The 25,838-nt window shown below is 32.3% G+C and overlaps 3 protein-coding genes across 6 annotated transcripts; 1 reads left to right on the forward strand and 2 right to left on the reverse strand.

The window, feature by feature from the left end:
* The first annotated feature begins 1,925 nt into the window (after positions 1–1,925).
* Positions 1,926–3,318, forward strand: LOC120177135 (eukaryotic translation initiation factor 1A-like). Of its 4 annotated transcripts, none has more exons than XM_039183362.1 (2): positions 1,926–2,072; positions 2,712–3,318. In XM_039183362.1, exon 2 carries the CDS (start codon positions 2,735–2,737, stop codon positions 3,161–3,163), a length of 429 nt encoding a protein of 142 aa, XP_039039293.1. In that variant the 5' UTR covers positions 1,926–2,072; positions 2,712–2,734; the 3' UTR covers positions 3,164–3,318. The 4 variants fall into 4 exon arrangements, with proteins under 4 accessions (XP_039039293.1, XP_039039294.1, XP_039039296.1 ...); XM_039183363.1 differs by having other exon boundaries at positions 2,716–3,318; XM_039183365.1 differs by having other exon boundaries at positions 1,931–2,072; positions 2,693–3,318.
* A 22-nt stretch (positions 3,319–3,340) lies between these two features.
* On the reverse strand, positions 3,341–5,452 carry LOC120177134 (protein IQ-DOMAIN 1). The gene is made up of 6 exons (XM_039183360.1): positions 5,217–5,452; positions 4,844–5,125; positions 4,491–4,697; positions 4,204–4,317; positions 3,730–4,110; positions 3,341–3,659 (listed from the first exon to the last, which is right to left on the reverse strand). Exons 1-6 carry the CDS (start codon positions 5,292–5,294, stop codon positions 3,561–3,563), a joined length of 1,161 nt encoding a protein of 386 aa, XP_039039291.1. The 5' UTR covers positions 5,295–5,452; the 3' UTR covers positions 3,341–3,560.
* A 10,036-nt stretch (positions 5,453–15,488) lies between these two features.
* LOC120177268 (protein ENHANCED DOWNY MILDEW 2-like) lies at positions 15,489–25,360 on the reverse strand. Its single transcript, XM_039183482.1, has 8 exons — positions 25,249–25,360; positions 19,321–19,373; positions 17,304–17,345; positions 16,452–16,562; positions 16,076–16,147; positions 15,876–15,994; positions 15,736–15,796; positions 15,489–15,656 (listed from the first exon to the last, which is right to left on the reverse strand). The coding sequence occupies exons 1-8, from the start codon at positions 25,358–25,360 to the stop codon at positions 15,489–15,491; spliced, it is 738 nt and encodes a 245-aa protein (XP_039039413.1).
* Between the last annotated feature and the right edge of the window lie 478 nt (positions 25,361–25,838).

Consider the following 25,838-nt stretch of genomic DNA (forward strand, 5'->3'; position numbering starts at 1 on the left):
AGGTCGGAGATATTCACCATCATAAAAAATTCTCAATAAAGATTTGATATTTCCTGTAAATTTGCTCTATTTATTTTAGTTTCATTTGTTAGTTATTCTCTATTTTTTTGCAGGTTTGTAGACTTTTTTTGTGCGAATATTTAGGTTGTGTTACAATTTTTTTTATAGATTATAGTCTTATCAAGTTATTGGAGTTTTTATAGATTAACCCCGTTGAAATTTGAGAATAGGTAATAATTTTGTCATTTTTCAGTATCGGGTATAAAATGAATTTGGAGGGGATTGGGGGTTGGGTTGACCGATTATGGTTGCCATTGGGGTTAAGGGTATTGTATCTAGATTGTGTATTAAATTTGGGTTGTATATTTGATTTGATTTTTAACTAGATATATTTTTAGTTTTATCTTGATTCGGACTTGATGAATGGATTTTTAAACTCAATCAAAAATAATTTTTATAATAGGTATTTTTAGTTATCTTTTGAGCATAAATAAATCAAAGGTGCATACAAAAAATTTAGGATAGACACAAATTAATTTTAGGGTGAACACATGTATAAAAATTGAATACTTAATAAACTAATTTTAAATTTCAGGTTGCCCACCCTAAAAAGCATATAGCTCCGCCCCTGAATAAATATAAAATTAAAGAGGTGTTCCTGAGTCTATTCAGAGGCAAAGAAGTCTCCACCTCTGGAAGGGCTTGAACGAAATCTGGAAAATCTTAAAGAGGTGTTCCTGGGACCTCTCTAGACTCGTTGCGATGCTGCAAATAGTATGAGGGGAAGTACTCAGAAGGTGAAGGAAATGGTAGATGAGAACAGTGCCTGAAAATGGAACATAACAGGGCAATTTTTGCCTGAGGAAGTAATAGAGCATATTGAAGCCATCCCAACCCCAAACAGGAACGATCTAAAGGATACAATAGGATGGAAAGGGAATGAAAATAGGAAGTTCACAATTAGGTCGGCGTACAAAGCCATGAGTGCTGAGGAACCAAACCAAATTGATGAAATCTGGGGGATTTTAGCCAAGCACCAGAGTCTTCCTAGGGCTAAAATATTTCTCTAAGGAAAACTCCTTGCCAATGCAGAACAGGTGCACAGACATATGACCTCTGATGGAAGCTGTCAAACTTGCGGAGCACCGATGGAAGACTTACATCACAATTTTCAAAACTGCCAGGTCCCAAACACCCTTTGGCGTCAACCGATCAGACCAAGCAAGATAGACGAGTTCTACTAAAGCAATATACGAATATGACTTAAGGACAACCTTCAAAACAAATACCAGCTGGAGAACAAAGCAGGAGAATGGCCCATTTTCTTTGGAGTGATACTTTCGACCCTTTGGGGGAGGAGGAACAAAAACATATTTGAACCATACCCCTTAAATTTTTTAAACATTATAAAGAAATCAATTGAAAGCACCGAAAATTAAAGCAATTGTATTCGTTTTAACAAAAGAACATAAAAACACACAACAATTTAACACTTGTAACATTTCTATTTTGACAAGCAGAAGAAAAAAAATCAATTAAGATAGAAATATTATAAATATTTGTTATTTGTATTATCACTTTTATGTATTAAATTTTTATATGGTATTTATCTTTGCATTTATAAATATAGGATTTGAAGAAATATCATATACATTATATTTAGAAAATAATAAAAAAAAATTCATTTAGTTTTCTTTGTCTTGTAAGAAAAAGATTACAACATTAAAATTCAATAGAAATTTTAGTAAATATAATTTCATAAGAAAATAAAAATAAAATTGTAATTGAATAGTTAATATTAAAATTAGACTTAATAGCTGAATTCGGTTTCTTATAAAATTCGGGCAGGCCTATATTACCAACTTTGGTATGTATATAGGACCACCCTAAAAAGAAAAAGAAAAAAAGTATGTGATAATTAATAGACGTAGATCTATACGGTGACGTTTCGAAGCTCGGGTTTGGCCTTTGGTGACGACCGACGAAGAATCATATTCGTCTCTATAAACTTCTCTCATCTTCATCCCTCCCTTAGTCTTTACGCTCGACGCAGCAGAAGCAGAATCCAAAAGGTTTTTCTTTTACTTTATCCTTTTCTTAATTTTTCACTATTTTTTATTAATTTATCGTTTTTTTCTTTGTTTCAGCTTTTCAGTAATTAATTGTGATCATTTTATCTCCGTATTAGTACCGTAAATTGATCTTGATTATATTACTCCTTTTCCCCCTTTTTCAAATAAGTTAACTTCTAGGGTTATGTTGTGATAATTGAGATTCTGTTTGATTTGGTTGTTTTAATTTCTTGATCATGCAATTCTGATCTTTCAGCTGATTAAAGCATGTTTTCTGCCCCCTTATTATTTGTTTTATATTCACTGTATTTTTGTGCATTTTTTCTATTTAGTGAGCTGCACTTATGGCTATTAAATCGAAGGCAAGTAATTTCAAAATTTTAGTTAGTACCCGAGAAATTTTGATTCTGAGATGGGATTTATTCGATTTTTTAGTTGGGCGATAATGTTTCTTTTGATACCCACCCATATTCCTTTAAGGTTTGCGTTCAAAATTTCATATTGATTTTATGTCTATATTTTCTTTGCACTTGTTTCTATTCCAATTTCATTAAATCGAATTTATTTATATTGCAATAATTTCATATCCCATGCATCTTGATTACTTGGCTTATGTCAAGTATCTGTTTTTTTACTTAGGCACAACACAGTAATAAGAAACCATGCCGAAGAACAAGGGAAAGGGAGGAAAGAACAGAAAGAGAGGAAAGAATGAAGCAGATGATGAGAAGCGTGAACTTGTGTTCAAGGAAGATGGGCAAGAGTATGCTCAAGTGCTTCGGATGCTAGGCAATGGTCGGTGTGAAGCCATGTGCATAGATGGCACAAAGCGCCTTTGCCACATCCGTGGTAAGATGCACAAGAAGGTTTGGATTGCTGCCGGTGATATAATTCTTCTCGGGCTTCGTGAGTATCAGGATGACAAGGCTGATGTAATCCTCAAGTACATGCCTGATGAAGCAAGGCTCTTGAAAGCATATGGTGAGCTCCCAGAGAACACACGTCTCAATGAAGGCATTGTTGACGAGGAGGACGATGGAGGTGCAGATGATTATGTCGAATTCGAAGATGAAGATATAGACAAGATCTAGGGTGTTGGATTTGATGATGTTTGAATAATGTATTTAAGTTATCCATAAGCATAAGCTTGCATGTCATTCTTAGATGTATGTTGTTAATTTTAAGTGTGTTCCATATCTCATGATTACTTTTACAGAAGTGATAATGAAATTTAAGCTTTATATGAGCATTTCCTCCCATTTTTTTTATGTTGCTACTATTTGATACTTAAGAGTTGACACTCAGGCATTTACAGGATGAACACAATGGCTTAGCGACAGCATTTACAGAAGAAATGTACCATTTTCTTGAAGCCACATATAAAACAGAGTAAGCACTAGCAACATATTTTACCCTTTTAGCAGAATAAAAATCCAAAGATCAAGAGGCTAAAGGATCTGGTGACTGTTGATGGTTAGCGTTGATGCATCAATCATCATTGCATTGATTTCTTTCAGGCCTCATTATAGCTTGCTCTTGTGCCATCTTATATTTTACACTCTCCCTTGAACCTTCTTTCTTGTTCACCTGCAACAATATTATAATCAAGTTGCATCATCGAAACCGGGAAGGGAACATACATCTATTAGCATCAAACCTTGCCAGATTCCTTTGATGGTTGATAACTTGGTACAGTTTTTCTCCTCGATATGCTTCGTGTAGCTTTAAGCCTGTTTTTTGGCCGCCTGGATTGATCTTTTTCCTTACAAGTTGGTGCTGGTAAGGCTTCTGGTTGTACGGATACTTCATTAGATCCGCAACTTTCTTTCTCGTCACCTGCTGCGTCTATAATTCCTTTCCTGATAGCAAGTTTGTTATTGTTGTCTACAGGTTCAAATGGTTTTTTTGTATTGGTTTCTCCTAGTGAGCTATCCGGAACACGGGTTGCCATCCATCGTTCTAGCCAGTTCCAGCTCAAGCTCATGTTCTGTTCCATTCCATCAGGTTTTGCTTGTTTTCTCTTCGAGCAGATTCGCAGCTAAGAATGGAGTTTCGATAAGTTAGACCAGTTCACAGCCTAAACTTGCATTCTCATTTGTTTTATAGGAAAATACAAAGCTAAGTAGCAAACCTGTTGCGAAAAAGCATAGGCCAGAGCTCTTTCACGCCTGGTCATCGCTTCCAGTTTGTTCTGAATCCTCATTTTCGAAATGTTACTACTCACCGTGCTATCATCCCAGTCTTCCTGTTATTTCAGTTTTGTACAAAAAAGTTAAAGCAAAATCTGCATTATCTAGATTTAAAGACAATTCAGCTGTGCACTTGAGAATATCAAGATCATCACTGAAACTGGGTTCTTATCATTTCATGAATTTGATGGAACCCAGAACAACAAATATGGGTTACTGTTTGTGTTACCTTTATCCTCAGAACCAGAGCTTTGGGTTTTTGTTGAACTCGGTGATGTACTCCTTTGCTTTCATCTTGAACTGAGAAAACTTCCACAGAATTTCCAGTTTGAACTTCAATAGACGTACTTATAGACTCCCTGCTCGGACTTTCGGTACTGGCTGGAGGCTCCTGTTTATCACCCCCTCTTTTGATCTCCATGTATAGACGCCTGGCCTAAATTTCAAGAACCAATTCAGACTTTCAAATTCAATAAATCGAAGCAACTCGAGCATGCCAGGATCCTAAACTTTTGCATGAAACTACAGACTGTCGTCAAAACAAAAAGATATGAATTGATCGATTTGCGTGGAGAATCAAACCAGAAAGTTTCTAAATGCAGACTGAATAACCATGGCTGCATCTTCTTCATGGAACAATTTGGAAATTGGGTTATGGTTGCCGTCTGGTATATTCGGCTCGGTCTCATCGCTCTGATTTTCTGGCAAGTCCATTGATCCCTCTGGTATAGGCTGAGTAACAGTGGCTTCAGAGCTCTTGACTGAACTTGAATCTTCCTCTGCAACAACTGAACTGAATTCATCACCACAAAGGTATGATCGGACCGAACCCCATCTTTTCTTATCTGTCACATTACTTCTTGCCTAAAAGGATCAAAGACGATAAAAATTTAAGCAAAATACTGCCATATGAGTTCATTGCTATATATATATATATATATATATATAAACTTACTAAGTTTGTGTCTCGAGGAGTCCCAAAAGACCTGTTCCTAGAGAAGACACTTCTAACCAGCTCTCCGGTGATACCCATGTCTCAATTTCTGAACTGAACAATTCAATGAGTAAACTCCTCAAATGGGTTGTCTGCAATTATATTGAGAACCACTGGAGAATCCACGAATCATTATTGGTAAAAAGAAAAAAAATAAAGCTGAAAAATGAGTTGACATTCTCCGGTCGGTTTAATACAGGCTTCACTGAATAATGATGGAAAAATACAACTAATAAATCTTCTGTTTAGAATTACATTAATGCATATGATAGCTGTAATTAAGATTAAAGAAAAACATCTGTTGGCTTTAGAGCTGGAAATTAGTTCTTTAAATTGGAAAAAAATAATAATAGAAATTCATGAAAGTAAAGATCAGATAGAAAAGACTGATTTTGAAGGCATGCTTAGTTTTTTTTTAAATGACTTTTCTGCACATGTCTTGAATCAGATTGGCCTAAAGAAAGTTTGCTTGCTTCTGGGGTTATGTCTGTTGCTTTCTGGTTACTGTTCCTAACCTTTCAATATTTTATTTATTTTTAGTAGAGTTGTTCATTGGTCAAATTTAATTGAATTCAGTCGATAAAATTCAAAGCTCCATTTTTATTTCTTTTCCTAAACTCTTAAATACTTAATATTATTATTTTATAATTTTAAATTTTAAAATTATTTTGTATGATATATCAATTGATTTTATTATATTCGATTCCGTTATTTATTCAAACATACTATTGTGGTATATAAATCAAAATTTCAATTACAAATTAGTGTTTCCTTTTCCATGAATTGTACCCGGAGTACTAAAGTAGGGTTGAAGCTGGAAAAAAGGGGCCATGAAAATTGAAAGCAATGTGCAAAATGGTCCTACAAGATTAACTCTTCTGTGTTGTCCTATTTCTCTTTCTATGTTAATATAATTCATGAACATCTGTGGTCGCAATGAAATATGAAAATCCACCGCTTCGTACTTGTTTAGGCTTGATTTCATTAAAATTTAGATTCAAAATAGAAGTGATTTAAATTTAAATCTTGATAAGTAAAGTTTAAATTTGAATAAAACATTCCCTAACGTTTCAGGTACGATCCATCCTGAAATTACAGTAGAGTGGATTGCTTTTTAAAGTTTTACAGATTTGATCTATCGTGCTAGTGCAAGTCGTAGTGGGGTGAATCAAAGTTTTACTCATATTCATCTTGGACATATAAAATCATCATATTTCTTAATCTTTCCTCTATTTCCATTACACACCAATAAACGAAGAGTGGTGGAAATAATAATTCATTTTATCCGATCATTTATTTTTATTTTCATTTATCCCTCTCAGATAATAAATGAATATCTTATTTATTTGTTTTACAACACCCGAACAAAAAATAAATCTGTTACCCATCTAAAACTCATTTATAATCAAGTGAAATCAAATTTCTTTCACCAAAGTTCAATCCATAGAATTCTCCTCGAGAACATATACACAAAAATCAGATAAAAATAGCACTCGAACTAACTAAAAGATCCCAAAAATCTTTGAAAGCTCTTGGTTTGGGTTACATACCCAAGTCTATTCAAATACTCTAAGTGTCTATAAGTGTTTGTAGAAATTAAGCATGAACACAAATGCTAAACTCTGTTTAATCAAATGAGAATACGCAGGGATTTAAATAGCGTTCGCGGTCACGTTTTCGGTCCCGTCGCGTTTATCGCGGTTGCGGACATAACGGATGCAATCGCGGTCACTGCGGGTGTCGCGGTCGTGAATTTTTTTTAAAATTCGCACAATTTATCCTAAAATATAATAATTATACTTGATGACCCATTTTTCCATCATACATTTTAAGGTAACAACATATGCTTCTAACTTATAAACGGTAACAAGTTTACCACATTTTTTTTAATTGGATTCTTAATCTAATTTAAAATCCAAGATCCATACACCAAAATACAGCATCAAATCCAAATTATAAATGGTCCATTGCTTTAACAACCCAAAAATTTAAATACCCAAATTGAACCCCAAACCCAAATCCTTTCCTTGACCTAGACTAAGCCTTTGTCTTCTTCTCCACGACAACACCCCAACAATCCTCGTCAGCAAACACATGCAGAGAGCACCAAAACAAAAGAAAAATTAGAAAGTCCCAAAAGCAGCATGTAATTCTCAAACAAAAGCAAGAAACCTTGAAAGCATAATCCATAAACAATGCAAATTAGAGCTTCAAAAAAATGGAGGAAAGTGACAGCACATACCATCATCAACAAGTGAAGAAGAAGATGAATGAGCATAAAAACGAAGACTCATTTGCTTATCGACCAGCTCTCAGCCATTGGTAAAAGCCTTACTTACTTTCTTTGGCGTTGCTTGCTTTTCTCTCTCTTTAATATTTGCTCTATTTTGATGATGAGAGCAAGCTATGGCAGTGGGTTTCTTTTACGCGAAAACTTGTGGATAACGGGAATAGCGTCCCGTTGTCGACGTTATTTGCCGTTAGACGCTAAATTGCGGCCGCGAAAGACTGTTATTGTTGTGATTCTGCCACCTATCGCAATTTTTCCGATTATCGATTTCGGACGACGGCGCTACCACGAAATAGCGGCCGCTATTACGGTTGCGCTCCGCTTTTTGATTCCCGGAGAATACGTGTTGTAATTCTTTCTGTCACACCTCAAATTAGGGTCTAATTTTTTTTAAAAAAATTTTCCGAGGATTAAATTAAAATCTTAATTAAATTTGGGGACCAAAATGAGATTTTAGTTAAATTTATACTCAAATCAGAAAGTAACCAAAGCCTTAGGACTTATAGTGGAATTTATCAATTTTCCTTTTTTGTTGGGTTTAAGACCCAAAATTCAACCGTTTCCATTTTTCTAAACTCATTTTCTCTCTCTTCAACATTTTCTATTTTAGTAAAAAAATTTTAATCGATGTTTCGTCGCCGACTGTTGTTCCGTTTTCGACACCTCTCGTATCATCGTGTTCCTTGTATCGTCCCGAGTTCACCGATGTCCATCTTGTCTCTATTGCCGTCGAAGATCAAGTTTATGACGTTGCGAAATCAAGCTCTCCGTCGTTTACTGTTGTGAACTGAGGTTGGTAAGTACCTTAAAATGCTTGAAAATAAATTTTAGGATTTTTTCGACCCCCGCAGGCACCGTACACGCCCCACGCGTCGTCGCTAGGCATGGGAAAGTCCCACCGCCTGGTGGGTTTTTAGAAACGGGCCGACACGATCTGAACCGACCCGATGCAACCCAAACCGAATCGGTCAACCTTTGACCATTGATCGTTGATCGTTAATCAGTGTTGACTTTTTTTTGAAAATCTTCATCTTGACATTTTTCGACTTCTTGAGTCCGATTTTATGATATGTTTTGCCAAATTCTGACCCTGAAAACCTTGAATTGAGCCCGTTAATTCGAAAATGCTTAGTATTTTTAACATTTTGCTTATTTATTTGAGATTTGGTTATGTAATTGATTTGAGAAAAATATTTTTATGAAGGTGTTCGTGTTTCTCCCGACTGAGGGTCGATTAGATCCTGTGCTTCCCGTCCATTATATTCGCTCGATCTGCGTTTTCCGAGAGTTACTCGCATGTTTCTATAAATTGTTTAAATAGAGGTTATTATTATTTATATTAGGATTACGATATGGATTTTTCGATTCGTAGGATCTAGCGCTGCCACTGATCTTGATCGATAGACTTTATAGTAAGCTTTCCTATCAGATTACTCAGATTGGTACATGTGTGTGCCATGATGGTATTATATTACTGTTTTAAACTATTTATCTGAATTGTTTTAGATTTCTAATGATACTGAATATTTTTACGAGACGATACCTGATTTTCTGAATATCAGTTATCTGATATTTGATTTACTGGATATTTCTGATATGATCTCTAATTATTGTATTTTTGTATCTGATTTCTTAGTATGAAATATTTTCATGTTTTATTGGATAAAACTACCGTTTTCACTTGAATACATACATGTTTATTATTGTCATTGGGGGTATTATTGGAGGAAGTATATAAGGCATGATCTATGACTTGTAAGACCTTACCGCAAACTCCTCTACTTTGTGCACATGGTAAATCCTTATTGCAGGTCCTTATACTATATGTATAAGGTCCTTACCGGGTGTACATGTAGGTGTATGATTATGGGGAACTTACACATTCTGGTGATCGGATGAGAGTAGTGATCATATTTTAAAAACATGTTTGATAAATTTCTTTTTACTGAAGTATTTTATCATCATGTTTTATACACCGTAAAGAGCACACTGGGCTTTTTAGCTTATTCTGTAAATTTTAACTTTTTCAGACAGTAGTAGATCGTAGAATAGCATACTTGGAATTAGGAGAACCGACTACTCCTATTATTTTACCACTGTATATCTCTAAGCCTTTTTGTTGTACTTTGGTGCCACATATTTTTACTACATTCTCGATATATATGTATTACCAGTATTTTATTATGTGTTAACAACGTTTCCGGAATCAAATCAAAGCTAGTATCGCAGTAGGTACAGGGAAACCCAAAAATCAAACCTAACCTTTCAAAACTATTGACCAATCATTATTATATATAACTATTTCCTTAAACTATTATATATAACCACTTTAATTATATATAATCAATGTAGATGGTTTAAGCTAAAAATAAGTCCTTAAACTATGTCCATTTTTGCTTTAAGTCCCTAGTTAAAACAAATCCTTAAACTATTATATATAACCACTTTAATTACTTAAAATATTTTTGTCTAAAAAAGCCCCAAACTATGCCCTTTGTTTGCTTAAGTCTTCAAATTGCATTTTAGTAAAAAAAAATATCTAACTTTGTGTAACATGCAACATCATATTATATGGCAAATTTTTACTAAAAATATGATAGGACTTAGAATGATTAAATATAGGGTAAATTACTCGATTAGTGTCTAAACTATCAGTTTTGATCTATTTTAGTACCTAAACTTTCATTTGTTTTCAAAATCATATATAACGTTTAGTTTTTGTTTCATTTTAGTACTTCATCGTTAAAAACTTAACGGTTAGGCTCATCGATTGTTGTGGCTATAGTCGTCGGTCGTTGCATCTGTTTTTTATGAAGCCCAAACATTCCAGCTCAAATCTTTTTTATCCACTGAAAGTGATTTCGATCTTCGTTTCATCGGGAAACACCTCAATCTCCCAAAATCGATAATGGACTCTTTGATTTATTCATCCTCTAATCTCCGTGATCCAACATCCAATGGGCCTAAAACTAGACTATGTTGGTCGACTTGTCATTATCTCGTGGTTCATCGTTCGGATTGATCGTCCATCCACCAGAGCTATGCCACATCAGCCTATCCGTTAAGTTTTTAATGACAAGATACTAAAATGAAACAAAAACTAAACATTAGGTATGGTTTTGAAAAAAATGAAAGTTTAGGTGCTAAATCGATTAAAATAGATAGTTAAGGTACTAAATGCGTAGTTTACCCATAAATATAATAGTTTAAGAATTTATTTTGATAAGAAAATAGTTTAAAAAGTAAAAAGAGGTATAATTTAAGGTTTATCTTTCCTTTAAGCCCGTCTAGATTAAAAAATTTTATTTATAAAAATTTTAAATTTTAAATCTAAATCTTTAAATTTTAAGTTTTAAATGGATAAAATTATGTATTCTAAATTATAAAACATTTGTATTTCAAATAACTTTATTTTATTGTAAATTATATAAGATTTAATAATATATCATGTACTCTTCTTTTGAGTACATATAAATGTTTCTCTTTAAAATAAAAAAGTTAATTATTTTCAAAATAAAAGAATCATAAATATATAAAATATGAGGTTAAAATAACTTATCATAACCTAAAAAGAATAAGTATATGTATAAAGTTGATATAATTAATAAAAATTCAAATAAAAACAATATTATTAACAACAGTGAATGCTATTTTTATAGGTTCTCAATTCAAGTAATTGCGTCTACAAAATGTTTATACATTGTTAATGAATTAATTTTTTTTTTGAATAGATATAATTTTATAACCACTTTAGACAATTTAAAAATATCAATTTATTACATGAGTCAAACTAAAAAGGATGATTTTATTCTTAGAGGTCTTGAGTTCAAACATCAACATAAACATGATATATATATTTTTCGAATTAATCACTGGTATCCGATATATCGACCGACTAATCCAGATCGAATATTGCAGAGGCGAGGACGACCCTCCCAACCCAGTTTACTCTATTCGCAACCGTCATGATTCAAACCATTTAGCTTAAGAGATCTACTACCTCATCTCAATAGACTAATTAATTATTGATTGATATTTAAACGTTCGTTACTTGTAATTGCGGTAAAACGGAAGGAACGAATACAAAGGAACGATGAATGTCATTAAATGTGAGATATATGTTTGAGAAAAAAGCAGCCCAACGTGTGAAACAAAAAAGGCCATTGAATTGAACCCCAAAAGACGAATAGAAGCGTTCACAAAACCCTTCGATTCCACCTTTGAAACCCCCCCATAAGGGAAACGCTCGTACTCTTCTAATTCTTGCGAACCACCACCTTCCTTTTTTCTCAGCCATCTCTTCGTTTGCTGAAACCTTTGGTTTGTGAAGGAAATTAAGGCGTAGCTGAAGGTTCAAAATAGTAATGAAGAGGAGGAAGAAATTATGGTTGCCTGCATCATTATCTCATATTCAAGTGTTTTCCGGTAGCCTTGAAGTTCTCTTTCACGGCAGCCAGTGGTACACTTCCAACGGCGTCGTTTTGCTCGGAAGAAAGTAAATATATTGTCGGTTTCAACTTTGGAGGCCATTAATTTATATTCCCGTCGTCGGGAATCCGAAACACTTGCAGCGGCGTACACGGGAAAGCCAGGCATTTCCTTTATTTTTTTCCTTCTTCTCTTTTGGGTGATTATTTTTCTTTCTTAATTTTGTAATGAGATTTAATCTCTGCAAAAATATATTTAAATCTACGATTTAAAGTTATCGATTCCACCATTAAAATAAATAAATCAAATGACATAGCTTAACATTTGGTCTGTTTTTTTATTTAAAATTATCAATTCAATAATTAAAATAAAGGGTAAAGTATAAAAATGGTCCCCGACTACATAATGTTGTTTCGTTGAGTCTCTCGGTTATCAAAAGTTAAAATGATCCCTAACAGTAGAAAATTGTTTTGTTGAGTCTCCTGACTATTAGAAGGTACAAAATGATCACTTGACTATTTATATATTCCAAACTAATCATATTTCATTAAAAAAAATTGACATTCGTTTGAGCTATGCGTCAACATATTGATTGAGATATGATAAAAATAATATTTTAACGATGTCTACTAGCATCCTCGTTTCTTTCAAGCAGTGTAAACGGATAATTGATCTATAAAATACAACTCAAACGATTTAATGACTAAATTTTATCATATCTCCAGCTCGGACGGTTGTTAATTTCTTAACTAAAAATGATAGTTTGAAACAAATGAATAGTTAAGTGATTATTTTGTAACTTCTAATAATCAATGGACTCAATAAAATAATATTGTATAGTTGAAAAATCATTTTATAATTATAATACTCGAGAAATAAAAAAAACATAATCCTATAGCCGGAGATCATCTGTATACTTTACCTTAAAATAAATGTCGGAAGTTTAACATTTTGGTGTTGGTTTAAGAAATATTGAGAAAATAGTAGTCCATCTATTTATCTACCTTTGTTCTTAACATTTATCATATTTATAGCAATGAAACAATAATTTGGAGGTCATCACTATATCAAAATATATTAAATATTTATTTATTTATAATATTTAATATATTTAATATATTTTGATATAACATTATTCATATTTATTTCATCAGCGGCGTCGCTTTCACCAATAATTTTTAATTATTTATTTAAGAAAACTCTACATACTTGGTAGGTTGTAATAGCTCAAAATCATATTAGCACCTAAAACCAATAATTAAAACATGATTTTTATGTAAAGCTTTTATTAACCAATCCGATATTTCATAGTAGCTTTTATTTTTTTTGAAGTAATTATAAGATAATATATGTTCGAAATATTTTTAATTATTTGATAAAAATACTCCTATATCCCTACAAACATTTTGTGTTCTGAGTTGAATTATTATTTTTATAATAAAATTAAAATTAAAATTAAAACATTAGACTTTGAATGTTGCTGACATGACATTTGATATAATAATCAATAAATATTTTATGTATTTTTTAATACTTATGATTTTTAATTATTTATTTACATAATATTTAAAATAAATAATACCATATTACAATGAAATTCATATTGACCATCGTACATAATGTCACCTCATAATCCTTAAAAAAATATTTTAAACGATTTGAAAATAATTTGACCTCTTCAAAGATTAAAAATCAAATTTAACAAAAACAATAATTATCAATTTAACAAAAAAATATATTAAGGACTTAATTTTCTTTATACCATATTTATCATAACAAGAACACTGTTCTCCTATCAATTGTCAACATAAATTCTTAACTCCAAAACTAAGATTAGGAATCCGAACATGTCTTTATATCGGATTTAATAAACAAACGGAAAATTGCACCACCATCACTTAATTATTAATAAAATTAAAATAAATCATACAATTTTAAAAAGTCACAAATGAGCCATCCAATCAACCAAATGTGATGAACAAGGTATTCGGCCATTAAAAATGAAACCAACGTTAGAAGATGTTGTTAAGAAACATTTGTAATGATTTTCAATGGGTAAATTATACTATAAGACACCCATCTATTAGTAAAATTACAATTGAATCAATCATTCGTTTATTAGCAAGATTACAAATTAATCATACAATGTCGAAAAAGCACAAATAAGTCACTCAATTGAGTATGATAAACAAGTCATTAGGCCATTAAAAATAACACGGGTATGTTGGGAAACATTTTTATGATATTTTATTGGGAAAATTACACCATTGATAATCTATTTATAATCTTACTAATAATTAAGTGATTTATAGTGTAATTTACCCTATTTTTCATGAACAAAATATTTTACATCAAAAGTCATCTGATATTTAATGATTTAATGACATGTTTATGACAATCGATCAATTAAATAATTCATTTATCATCTTTTTGGAATTGGACGACTCATTTATAATTTTAGTAATAATTAACATATGATATAATTTACCATGAATAAAATCTAATAGAAAGAAAAAGATGAAATTATAAATTAAATAAAAAATATAACTCTTCTTGCACTAGCATGCATCAAGCAGTAATCTAAATAAATACAAAATAATACCTATTTAAATATAACTTTCAATTATTTAATATTGGACACTCATACTTTTATAATTCTTGAAGCTCGAACTCAAGACATATAACAATAATTTATTTATCACTGAAGTCGTTTGGAAGCTATATATATATATATATATATATAAGTTTACCTCAAATAATTATTGATAATTTTGTAGTTTCATGGAAACAGCTAGGGTGAGTGGAAGCAACGAGTCGATTGCTAATGGCGTCGAAGAATTAAGAATCGGATTGCCTTTTACCACTAATTTTAATTTCTACGTTTTCTGCATTTCTTAAAAGGAAACACAACATAATATCACTGACTCGTGCACCGTAATTAGTTCTTAAAAGACTAATATGATTGCATCCTATTCCCATATGGTTTTAGTTGTAGGTTAAGTGGGAGGATTAGTTCGGTCCACTAACTCAGCAACGCAATTTCTACTCACTGGGTTTTGCTTTCTTGACGAGGAGCTGAGAAAGTGGTTTCCATATACCTAAACGTGTACTCTGTTTTGAACCCCCAAATTAATACGGCCTTTTCCACAGCCCTCGACACCGCTTTCTTGACCATGTCTGTGGTCTAGAGATGATAATTCCATATCGATGCACAAGTCATCAGCTTGCAAAGCAGTCCCATAATGTACTGCTGCCTCTGGCAATGCATCCATATGAACAGGTCCCACATGTTGCATCTCAATTACATTCTTATGGTTCTGCTGCTTTGACAACTCATTGTTCTTCCAAATACTACTGCTTCCAGGAAACTGACCTTGCACGTGCTTTCCTCTGCTTCCTTCGGATTCGAATCCATCGTTCACTTCAGGGACACCATCCAATATGCTGGAAATACCTTCGAAAGCGAATACGTCTTGTGAGAAATCGGCATAGCAATCGTGTTTCTCCTGCATAAGCTAATTAAATTCAATATCTTTGGCATTGTGTTCATTTCCATCCAACTCTTCCGGACCATAATATGCATGACCTTGCTGTTGTGATATTGCCTTGTGCGGAGGTGCTTTTACATTCCATTGTTCCAACTGCTTATCCTCTACATCAACTGAACCTGGTAGGTAGAATGACTGCGGAAAAAAGATATGTTGAAAATAAATCTAAAATCAAAGGGAAGTAGCAAAGAGAGAAGCTAAAATCTTTACGTGCCTTGCCAGATAGAACTCGATCATCCTCCCAAATCAAATCATAACCTTCTTTCTCATCAAGTCTGTTAAAATGAGAAAGAAACAATACCTTTTGAGTACAATTTTTAACAGTTTGAATAAGGTTATAAGAGAAGCCTTTACCTTTTAGTTTCCCTAGGAACAATAAGAATAATAAGCTTTGGTCTGAAGGTAAGAGCTTTGCTAATGAACTTGTTAGCACGAGATGCCTTGACCCCAAAAGGGGGATTCAGTCCCATAATCTACTTGAAATGTCAAAACAAGAATATCAAAGAGAGAAAGAGAGAGCATACGCGGCATCTTCCTCTTTTTAAGCTTCTTACCAGTCTAGAACCGTTTGGTAATTCGTCTGGGTTCACACTCATCCAATCTCTCTTTTCAAAATTGAAGTCATTCTGCAACAAAAAAGGATTGGGAAACCCTTAAAATGACATTCACTGATTAAAGAAAGGGGAAATAATGAACTGCAACAACCAGGTAATCTTTTAACTGTTTCAGATGTCAAGTAAAAGAACACAAGCCAGTGATGATCGTATAGCATTACAGAAAACAAACAAAAATGCAGTTCTGGCATTTAAGAAACAGAGCCTAAATAGCAGATACATCTGTTACATAACCAAAGGAGGCTGAAAAACACCAACAAAATCAGTAAGCATTATCAGTCAAAAGGACCTTAGATAAAAGAAAGACTAACTTTACCTTTGGCTGAAAAAGATCATAATTTTTAAATATGCAGGATTTCCCAACTTTCTCTAGCTTCTCTTCCAGTAAACAACTGAAATCATTGGAACCACAGCAGAAGTCGACTATCTGCTCCAGTAGAGTTCATTGTGTAAATAAAATGATCATATTGACATAACCATGATAAATATAAAAAGCAAATCCAGTAATTAGCGAAGAAAAAAAAATCGAAGTCATAAATTGAGAGGGACAAAAAATGCCATAAAACATGATCAGGCTTTTTAAGCCATTTTTATGACCACCAAATATATCCTGAATAAGCCCGTCCAAAGGAACGAAAATTCAGATCCCACTGACCATTTTAAAATTTCAAGTCAGTGGCATCATTACCTTATACGATAACCTTCGATCTTTAGATGAGTAACCAAATTCCAAGTAATAGCAAGTGTGAAATAGGCCAAGCTAATTTCTAGTCGAAGTCATTGCATTCCCAATTTCACATTTTCAGAAGTATGATGCTTACATATCATTTATTCCAGCATAAATTAATATCCCCAATTAATCTCAAACTACAGAATGCCTCCTAGAATAAATAATCAAGCTTTTTGAAAACTGAGCATAGCAAGCAAACAAAAAAATGGGATGATTCTATGAACTGCTTTAAGTGATACATGCTGAGAGAATACAAAAAAAAAAAAAGCATTTACAGTTACAAATATAAAATTTAAGAACTGTTGAATTTCTATCCAGCTTTTAAGAACAATGTAATTTTGCCCATTGGGTTCTGTTTTTTCACTAGGAAAACCATACATTGTGTGCAATTATGAATGCAAATAAAGTGAGCTAAGGCCAAATGAATAACAATCTTACAGTATCACCATCTTGTACATACAAATGGAGCCTATCAACAATCTGCAGAATAAACAAGTGATATTCGCTATGTCATAACCCTTTTTTTTAAACAATTAAGTATTATTTAAAAAAAACAATTATTATTTTTTATTTGAAAAATTGGCAATTTTGACTTAATTTGAATTAAATTGAATAGGAGTCGCCATTGACCTTTGAGCTAGGTAGGTCGAATACCTAAAAACGTCTTTTAAAACAATTTTAAGAAAAAAATCGTTTTTAAGACAAAAACCGGTCTGCGCTATCAAAGATTCAATTTAATGGGTCCGGGAGTCGATTACACGTGGGGAAGGATAAGCACCCCCACAACGCCCAAAATTGGTACTTAATCGCTTACACGTTGTCGTAATGGCGGAAATCATGAATTTACATCGATCATTAAAGTATGATCCATTTATTAAAGTTAAGTAATTTGCTTCGAATTATTTGTTAGAGAAAATTCTTTGACTTGAAAAAGAAATCTCGGGAATCGCAATCCTCCATCGGGAAAACTATCACATCTATTTTTTTTTGTAAAAGAAAATTCTCTCCTCGATTTATTTAAAAATATTAAAACTGAATAAGAAAACAATATCAGAATTTTACATGAAATTATCTAAAAAACATGAATGGTCAATACTTAAACTTAAGTAAACCAAAAAGAATTAAAATAAAATAACATAAAAATAGAATAAAAATATTACTAACATTTAATACATAAAATGTTCGATTATTTCAAATTCACCCGTTTGAATATAGTATTGAATCACACTACCTCTATAAGGTTGTGCTTTTCACCCCTATTCTACGACGAATATTATTGAGAATATTCAAATGACATTAGAGCAAACTGGTAATACCAACATAAAAAAATATAGACACATCAACAAAAGAATTTTTTATAAGCTAAAATGTTGTGAATGTACTTAATATTATATAGATATGCTAGGTTAAGATTTATGTACATATGCATATGTAATATGTTATAACATAAAGTACATAAATAATGATAATAATGAAATTGTCGCAGTCCTCTTTCGGGTGCGCCCGGAATTGGGCTTCAACTTAAAATAATGGGTTAAAGTCGCTACCGATCATTTTAAAAATAATTAGGTTGATCAGACACCATCTTACCTGATATGCGTTTTACCAGAAATGTATCGGGTTCGGGAGTCAGTTACAGTCAAGAAAGGATTAGCACCCTTGAACTGCCCTTTCGATACCAATTAATTTGTCGGTTGTCTTTAATTGAGAAAATTTAAATTTAAATTTAAAAATTTAATTCGAATTAATTACCTTTGATCGATTAATATTACTACTGAAAAAATGTCAAAGATATGTGAGATGTTAGAATAGAAAACATCAAATAAAAATTAATTAAATAAAAGGGAAAATAAATCAATCAATCAAAAAAAGAAAAAATGTTATATATAAAAATGTTTTAAAAATGAAACAAATGGAGAAAATGTTAAATTTCAGAGAAAAATAATAATAAAATAAAATAAAAAAATATAAAGGACATTAAAAGAGGGAAAAATGAAAATAAAAAAGTGAGGGATAAAAATAAATAATAAAATAAAAAAATTATAATAAAATGAAATAAGTAAGAACATCGAGGACTAAACAATAATTAACCCTAAACATTCATGCCAAATTAGTGACCAAAACAGAAGATACACAAATCTAGGGGTCAAATTCGAATATTAACACTAAAAAATAAAACATTAAAACAGGACTAAAATGTAAGTATTGAAACATTAATGCTCAAAATAAAATAAGGTGAAAGCTCCTTAAGTGGATGCAACATAACATTATAATAGAAGAAGGACTTGAATTGCAATTATCCCATACTCTGAAAATACACGAAAAGTCCTGGGGAAAACAGCGTCATTTCTCGTGGACTATAAAAGCCTAGAGCTAGGCTTATTTTCTCACTTCCTCCCTTATTTTGCTCGTTCTCCCAAAAATAAAGAGATAGAGAATTGAGAATTCTCTCAACCTCCTTCATAGGAGGGAGACCGCCCCCAGGCCGACCGCCGCCAACCGTCGCCTCTGACGGTCGAAAAAAACCAAACTCACCCACATTGCTCTCCTCAACACCTCGATACCAGATCCAATCTCGAAACAGTAAGATACCCTATAAATCGGAGTAGATCTAGCCTAGAAAGTTTTGTTTTTTACCCTTTTCGACGAAAACTCTTCGCTTTTCCGATGTTTTGACGATCTGGGTCCCTTGGCCTTGGATGTTGTATTCAGTCCTTGGTTTTTTGGTTGTTTTGTGATTGGTTTTTGCGTGTCTTGTGGTTCTTGGTTTTTTCGTTATTTCGATGTATTATTGCTTTCGATCGTTACTGTTGTGGTTCGACGATTTTGTGGTTGCCTTTTTCTCGAATGTTGTGCTATGTGTTTTGGTACTGTGATGGGTTTTGGTTTAATGTGTTCCCTGTTTGACCTCCACTATGGTTTTTATAGCCTCGGTTATGGCTATTTTGAGCCCCGAATAGGACGAGGTCGTGGTTGTTATTGGTTGATCGATAACCCAGGGATGGTTCAGTCCCGGGGATTTCGGTCGAAAATTGTTGGTTGTTGGCGCGTGGATTACTTCGCCTGTTGCGGCGTCTTTGGATGAGTGTGAAACCCTAATGAATATGGGCTGGCTGGGTTAGGCCTGCCTACCCAGTTGGGCTTCCCCTTGGACTGTTTGAACCCTGGACTAAAAAGGAGATAAAGGAAAAAACAAAAATTAAATAAACAAGATATAATATAAAAATAATAAAAAATAAATATAAAAATAATAAAATATATATATATATATATATATAATATTATATTTCCAAAAATAAAAATATTTTAAAAATTATATATTATATGTTTTCAAAAACCGATTTTAAAAACTATATAATATATATGTATTTTCCAAACGTTTTTTTAAAAACTATAATATATATATATATATATATATATATATATATATATATATATATTTTCAAAATGTTTTAAAAACTATATAATATATATGTTTTCAAAATGTTTTAAAAACTATATATTATATATATTTTAAAATGTTTTAAAAACTATATATTATATAAGTTTTCCAAATGTTTTAAAAACTATATATTATATGTTTCCAAAATGTTTTAAAAACTATATAATATATATGTTTTCAAAATGCTTTCAAAAACTATATATTATATATATATTTCAAAAATCATTTGCAAACTATAATATATATATATATATATATATATATATATAATAAATAAAAAATAAATACGAACGAAAATGAGTGTCTACAGCTGCCTCTCTTTATCTTTTTTCGTGGAACGAAAAATAGGACAAAGATAAAATGACACAAATTTTCGTTTGGTGGAGTTGAAAATTGACTCTGATATTTTAATTAAGAATAACTCCATGTCGAATTGAATTGCGAATGACTCCTCTGTCGCGAGGTCGAGTCCATCTTGAAATGGAATTGAAGCCGTAGTTCGGAATTTGAATCAGAATGTGGCTTTTCGTTGCCAAATTATGGTCAACTTCGGTCTTCTTCTCGATTTAAAGACATTGATTTAAAAATCCGACTTTTCGTGTATTTTCAGAGTATGGGATAATTGAAATTTAGGTCGTTTCCCATAGACTATAAAAGCCTTGAGCCAGGCTTATTTTCTCACTCCCCCTCATTTTGCTCCTTCTCCCAAAAATAAAGAGAGAGAGAATTGAGAATTCTCTCAACCTTCCTCACCGGAGGGAGACCGACCCCCAGGCCGACTGCCGCCTACGGTGGCCGGAAAAAACCAAACTCACCCACGTTGCTCTCCTCAACACCCCGATACCATATCCGACCTCAAAATAGTAAGATACCCTATAGATCAGAGTAGATCTAACCTAGAAAGTTTCAGGTTTTACATTTTTTTGGCGAAAACTCTTCGCTTTTCCGATGCTTTGACGATCAGGGTCCCTTGGCCTTGGATGTTGTATTTGGTCCTTGGTTTTTTAGTTGTTTTGTGATTGGTTTTTGTGTGTCTTGTGGTTCTTGGTTTTTTCGTGGTTTCGATGTATTATTGCTTCTGATCGTTACTGTTGTGGTTTGACGGTTTTATGGTTGGATTTTTCCCGACTGTTGTGTTGTGTGTTTTGGTACTGTGATGGGTTATGGTTTACTGTGTTCCCTGTTTGGCCTCCACCGTGAATTTTATAACCTTGGCTCTGGCTATTTTGATCCCCGAATGGGACAGGGTCATGGTTTCTACTGGTTGGCCGAAAACCCTAGGATAGTACAGTCCCAGGGTTTTCGGTCGAAAACTATTGATTGTTGGCGTGTGGCCGCCACACGCGTGGATTACTTCGCCTGGTGCGGCGCCTTTGGATGAGTGTGAAACTATAATGAATCTGGGCTACCCGGGTTAGCTGGCTGGGTTAGGCCTTCCTACCCGGTTGGGCTTCCTCTTGGATTGTTCGAACCCTGGACCAAAAAGGAAAGAAAGGAAAAACCCAAAAATTAAATAAATAAGATATAATATAAAAATAATAAAAAATAAATATAAAAATAAATAAATAAATAAATAATATTATATTTCTAAAAATAAAATATTATAAAAATTATATATTATATGTTTTCAAAAACCGATCTTAAAAACTATATAATATATATGTGCTTTCCAAACGTTTTTTTTTAAAAACTATATAATATATATATATATATATATGTTTCCAAAATGTTTTAAAAACTATATAATATATATATATTGTTGGGATTTTACGGAAGCTCGAATCGACAACCGTAAGGGTTCGCCAAGAGGGGTTGAATTGGTTTTTGTGTTTAGGGAGTAAGGAGATTGAAAGATAGAAAATTGCACAGCGATTTATAGTGGTTCTACTTCTCAACCAACTCTACATCCACTACCTTAGCTCCTCACCAAGGATTTTCTAATAAATTCACTAATTTGTTCTTTCTTTTTCAAGGACAAAGATATAACCTTTACAACTCCCTAATTTTCAATGGCTAAACTAGAACCAATCCCTAGCTTTTAACATGCTCAGCAAGAACCAAAACCCCTTTACAAAAGGATAAAAGAAGTAAACAATAAAACCTCTCTAAGGTAGGTGTTTACAAGATTTAAGCTCACTAGAACAATATTTACAAGAGAGAATGAAAATAAGAATGAAAAAACGCTTATCTTGTGTTTGAATGCTTGGATAGGTGTTCTCTATGTTCTTCAAGTGTCTTGAACATGTATTTATAATTTGGAATGAATTTGAAGACGTATATAGCCATTGGGGATGTTTTGGAACCGTTGGGGATTCATTTTCTGCAAAATAAAACTGCCCATAACAGGGTGTATCGGTACACTATTAAGGTGTATCGGTACCCCTTCATAAAATTCAAATTTTATAATCGTTGGGCTAAAAATACTGTAGCAGTGTATCGATACACTGTAGAGGTATCGATACAGTTTCACATTCGATGTTTCTGAGGATCGGTACTATTCATTATTGTTCACACATTATCGGTACTATTCATATAGTACAATACTATTCATAAAAATATTTTTGTGCTCAATTCCAAATTAAATGGACTTTGAATTAATTTTGTAAATTTTGAAAACTTTGAATAAATTCAATTCAAGTTCAAAAAACATTTTGCCATAAATTGGTATATCAAAACATAGTTCAACATATATGTTTTCAAAATTATTTATATATATATATATATATATATATATATATATATATATATATATATATATATATATATATATATATATTTAAAATGTTTTAAAAACTATATATTATATAAGTTTTCCAAAGTTTTTAAAAACTATATATTATATGTTTTCAAAATGTTTTAAAAACTATATAATATATATGTTTTCAAAAACTATATATTATATATATATTTCAAAAATCATTTGCAAACTATAATATATATATAATAAAAAATAAATAAAAATAATTAAATACAGACGAAAATGAGTGTATACAGAAACAATCATAATATTACGCAACTGATAAAAAATAAAATGAAGTTATGCAATAATTTATTATATATATATATTTCATATAAACATGAGAGGGACCGAAAAAATAAAACTAAATGAATAAGAACAAAATCATAAACAAAATAAATGTAAATATGTATTAAACCCATGGAACCTTACTTAAATAACAAAAAAAGTAACCAAAATGAGCTCAAAATTAAAATCCAAGATTAACAATTATTTTATAACACATTGCTTAAGAACTAAAATAGGAGACATGAAAGCCTTAAAAAATAAGTGATAAATATAGTTGGATTCATGAACGCATAGACTAGGATCAAAATATACTAAAGCATAAACATACAACCAAAAAAACATTAACTAAAATAAACATACAACAAGTCGTATAATGAATAAAATGCAAATACAGAGAAATTCGAAGCTCGAATCAAGAGGAAATAATTTCATTCAGTAATTGAATGATGATATTATTATTATTATTATTATTATTATTATTATTATTATTATTATTATTATTATTATTATTATTATTACTACTACTACTACTACTATTAATATTTTACTCATTATCTTTCTTTTAAAACACCTTAATCCACCAAAATTCTTTCTTTTATTTTAGTTCTCCTAGAACTAATTAAACATCTTCTTCAACACAAACTCTTTTCCTCTCCCTATATAAACCTACTGATTTTTCTTAATCTCACAAATCAAACGAACCACTTCTCTTATTTTCTTTAAAACTATTAAAACCTTTTTCTTATTTTCTTTTCCCTTCTTGCTAACCTACCGTCGATTGCTAAACCTACACCATCACCATCGTCGACTATCATGCACCATCTCTTACACGCCATCGATCGCCGCCGCTCGTAAACCACCAAAAGTGTCACCGATTAGTATTTCACGATCTTTCCTTTCTTATTTTCATCTTTATTCTCTAATGCAAAAAATTCAAGATGATGAAAACAAGAAGTCAAAGATCCGCTACTTTGGAATTCAATTTTGAACCAAGCAATTCCAACTCTGCTCAATCTTCTCGACCTTGCAACAATTTCGAACCTTCAAATTCACGAGAACATCCACCTTCACCGATATCATCACATTACCTTACCATACCATCTGAAGAAGAGTTGCAAGGCTACTAGAAATTCAATGACAATGAGCGAATTTGATTTAATAATATATGGAGTCGAAACTTTTAAGCTTGTAAGTATATTCCTACTCGTACTCCAGATAATTTGTATCTGAGACATTTCATTACACATTACTTCAATGCTATTGGCTGGACTTCATATCCTGAAATTAAATGTGGAACATATTACGAATCGGTTCTTGAATTTTATACCGCATTTAACTTTTTGCCACATCGAGTTGTTAGCGTGAATTCCCTAGATGTTATATCATTTTGCCGGTTAGGAAAGTACTTTAGGATGTATATTTCTGATTTTAATTTTTCCATGGGGTTCATTACAGATGTCACAGACCAGAGCTATCTGACATCTTTACTTGAAATTCCACAAGATTTTGACACAGACTATGCCTACTCCATGTTGATCGATTCTTCAAGAAAAACATTCAATACACAAGCGACGAAAGGGTGTCACATCTACGATCTGTACTTCAATACATCCACAGATTTCTTGCATTCAACTACTCAGGGAATAACGACAATACACCTAGTTTGAGCAAAGTTGAAGTGTTCTTACTTTGGTGCATGCTTACCAGCATCAAAGTTAACCTAGGATTTTGGTTCACATGAGCTTTTGAGCGTGTTGTACACTCTAATCAACCATTGATTCTCGGCCCTTACATAACTCATCTCACATCTAGACTTTTCCCATGTTCTTGTACTACTGAACAATTTACTCATAGTTTTTCTATGGATGGTTTAGATCTGCGATGCTTGGACATGATGGGATTACTTAATGGCACACCTGATGCACCTTTCATTGTACCTTCCGACACCACAACACCTCGAAGCGTTCGTTTCTTCCTCTGAAGACATGCACCACCTTTGGCGCTGACAGATAATGTACGATCAAACATGCAATATCAATTTAACGAAATTCACGATCTTCTCAACTCTTTTGAGTCCACTTTTGCCAATATTCTCTCCTATCTCAGCCTGGATACCTCTAGTTGAAGTCGAGGCCGTCACTAAACACGTGCAATATCGCTATTCCTTCTCCTATGCTTTAATATACATATTGGGACAATATGCTTTAAGTGAGGGATAGAGAACATAGAGAACACTTACGTCGAATTATCTCTCGCTTATCTACATTCTTTAAATTGAGTTGCATTGATTGAATTGCTGAAATCTCTTTTTATAAATTTTGAATCTTGCTTTGTCTCATTAAATAACTTAGGAGTTTGTGATCACACTTTTATCAGATTTAGGGTGCATGATAGTAAAAATGGTATGACTAGTATTTTTCTTAAAAGTTTTATTGGATACTCCATGAATCCTTTAGTTGATATGTTTCTTGACTTGATACACATTATCCCTTCTTGTGAGATTAGA

This window comes from Hibiscus syriacus, unplaced genomic scaffold, assembly GCF_006381635.1.
Source record: "Hibiscus syriacus cultivar Baekdansim isolate YM2019G1 unplaced genomic scaffold, ASM638163v2 tig00112285_pilon, whole genome shotgun sequence".
NCBI classification, from domain to species: Eukaryota; Viridiplantae; Streptophyta; class Magnoliopsida; order Malvales; family Malvaceae; genus Hibiscus; species Hibiscus syriacus.

Excerpts from the sequence above, each read along its gene's own strand:
- LOC120177135 (XM_039183362.1), top strand. The coding sequence starts at position 2,735 with ATGCCGAAGAACAAGGGAAAGGGAGGAAAGAACAGAAAGAGAGGAAAG.
- LOC120177134 (XM_039183360.1), bottom strand. The coding sequence starts at position 5,294 with ATGGGTATCACCGGAGAGCTGGTTAGAAGTGTCTTCTCTAGGAACAGG. Across the intron at positions 5,126-5,216 it reads CTCCTCGAGACACAAACTTA|GCAAGAAGTAATGTGACAGA; the intron begins GTAAGTTTATAT and ends TGATCCTTTTAG. Across the intron at positions 4,318-4,490 it reads CTCTGGTTCTGAGGATAAAG|GAAGACTGGGATGATAGCAC; the intron begins GTAACACAAACA and ends CTGAAATAACAG.
- LOC120177268 (XM_039183482.1), bottom strand. The coding sequence starts at position 25,360 with ATGTTTGATCGTACATTATCTGTCAGCGCCAAAGGTGGTGCATGTCTT. Across the intron at positions 16,563-17,303 it reads ATGTACAAGATGGTGATACT|ATAGTCGACTTCTGCTGTGG; the intron begins GTAAGATTGTTA and ends CTACTGGAGCAG. Across the intron at positions 15,797-15,875 it reads GTTCCTAGGGAAACTAAAAG|ACTTGATGAGAAAGAAGGTT; the intron begins GTAAAGGCTTCT and ends TCATTTTAACAG.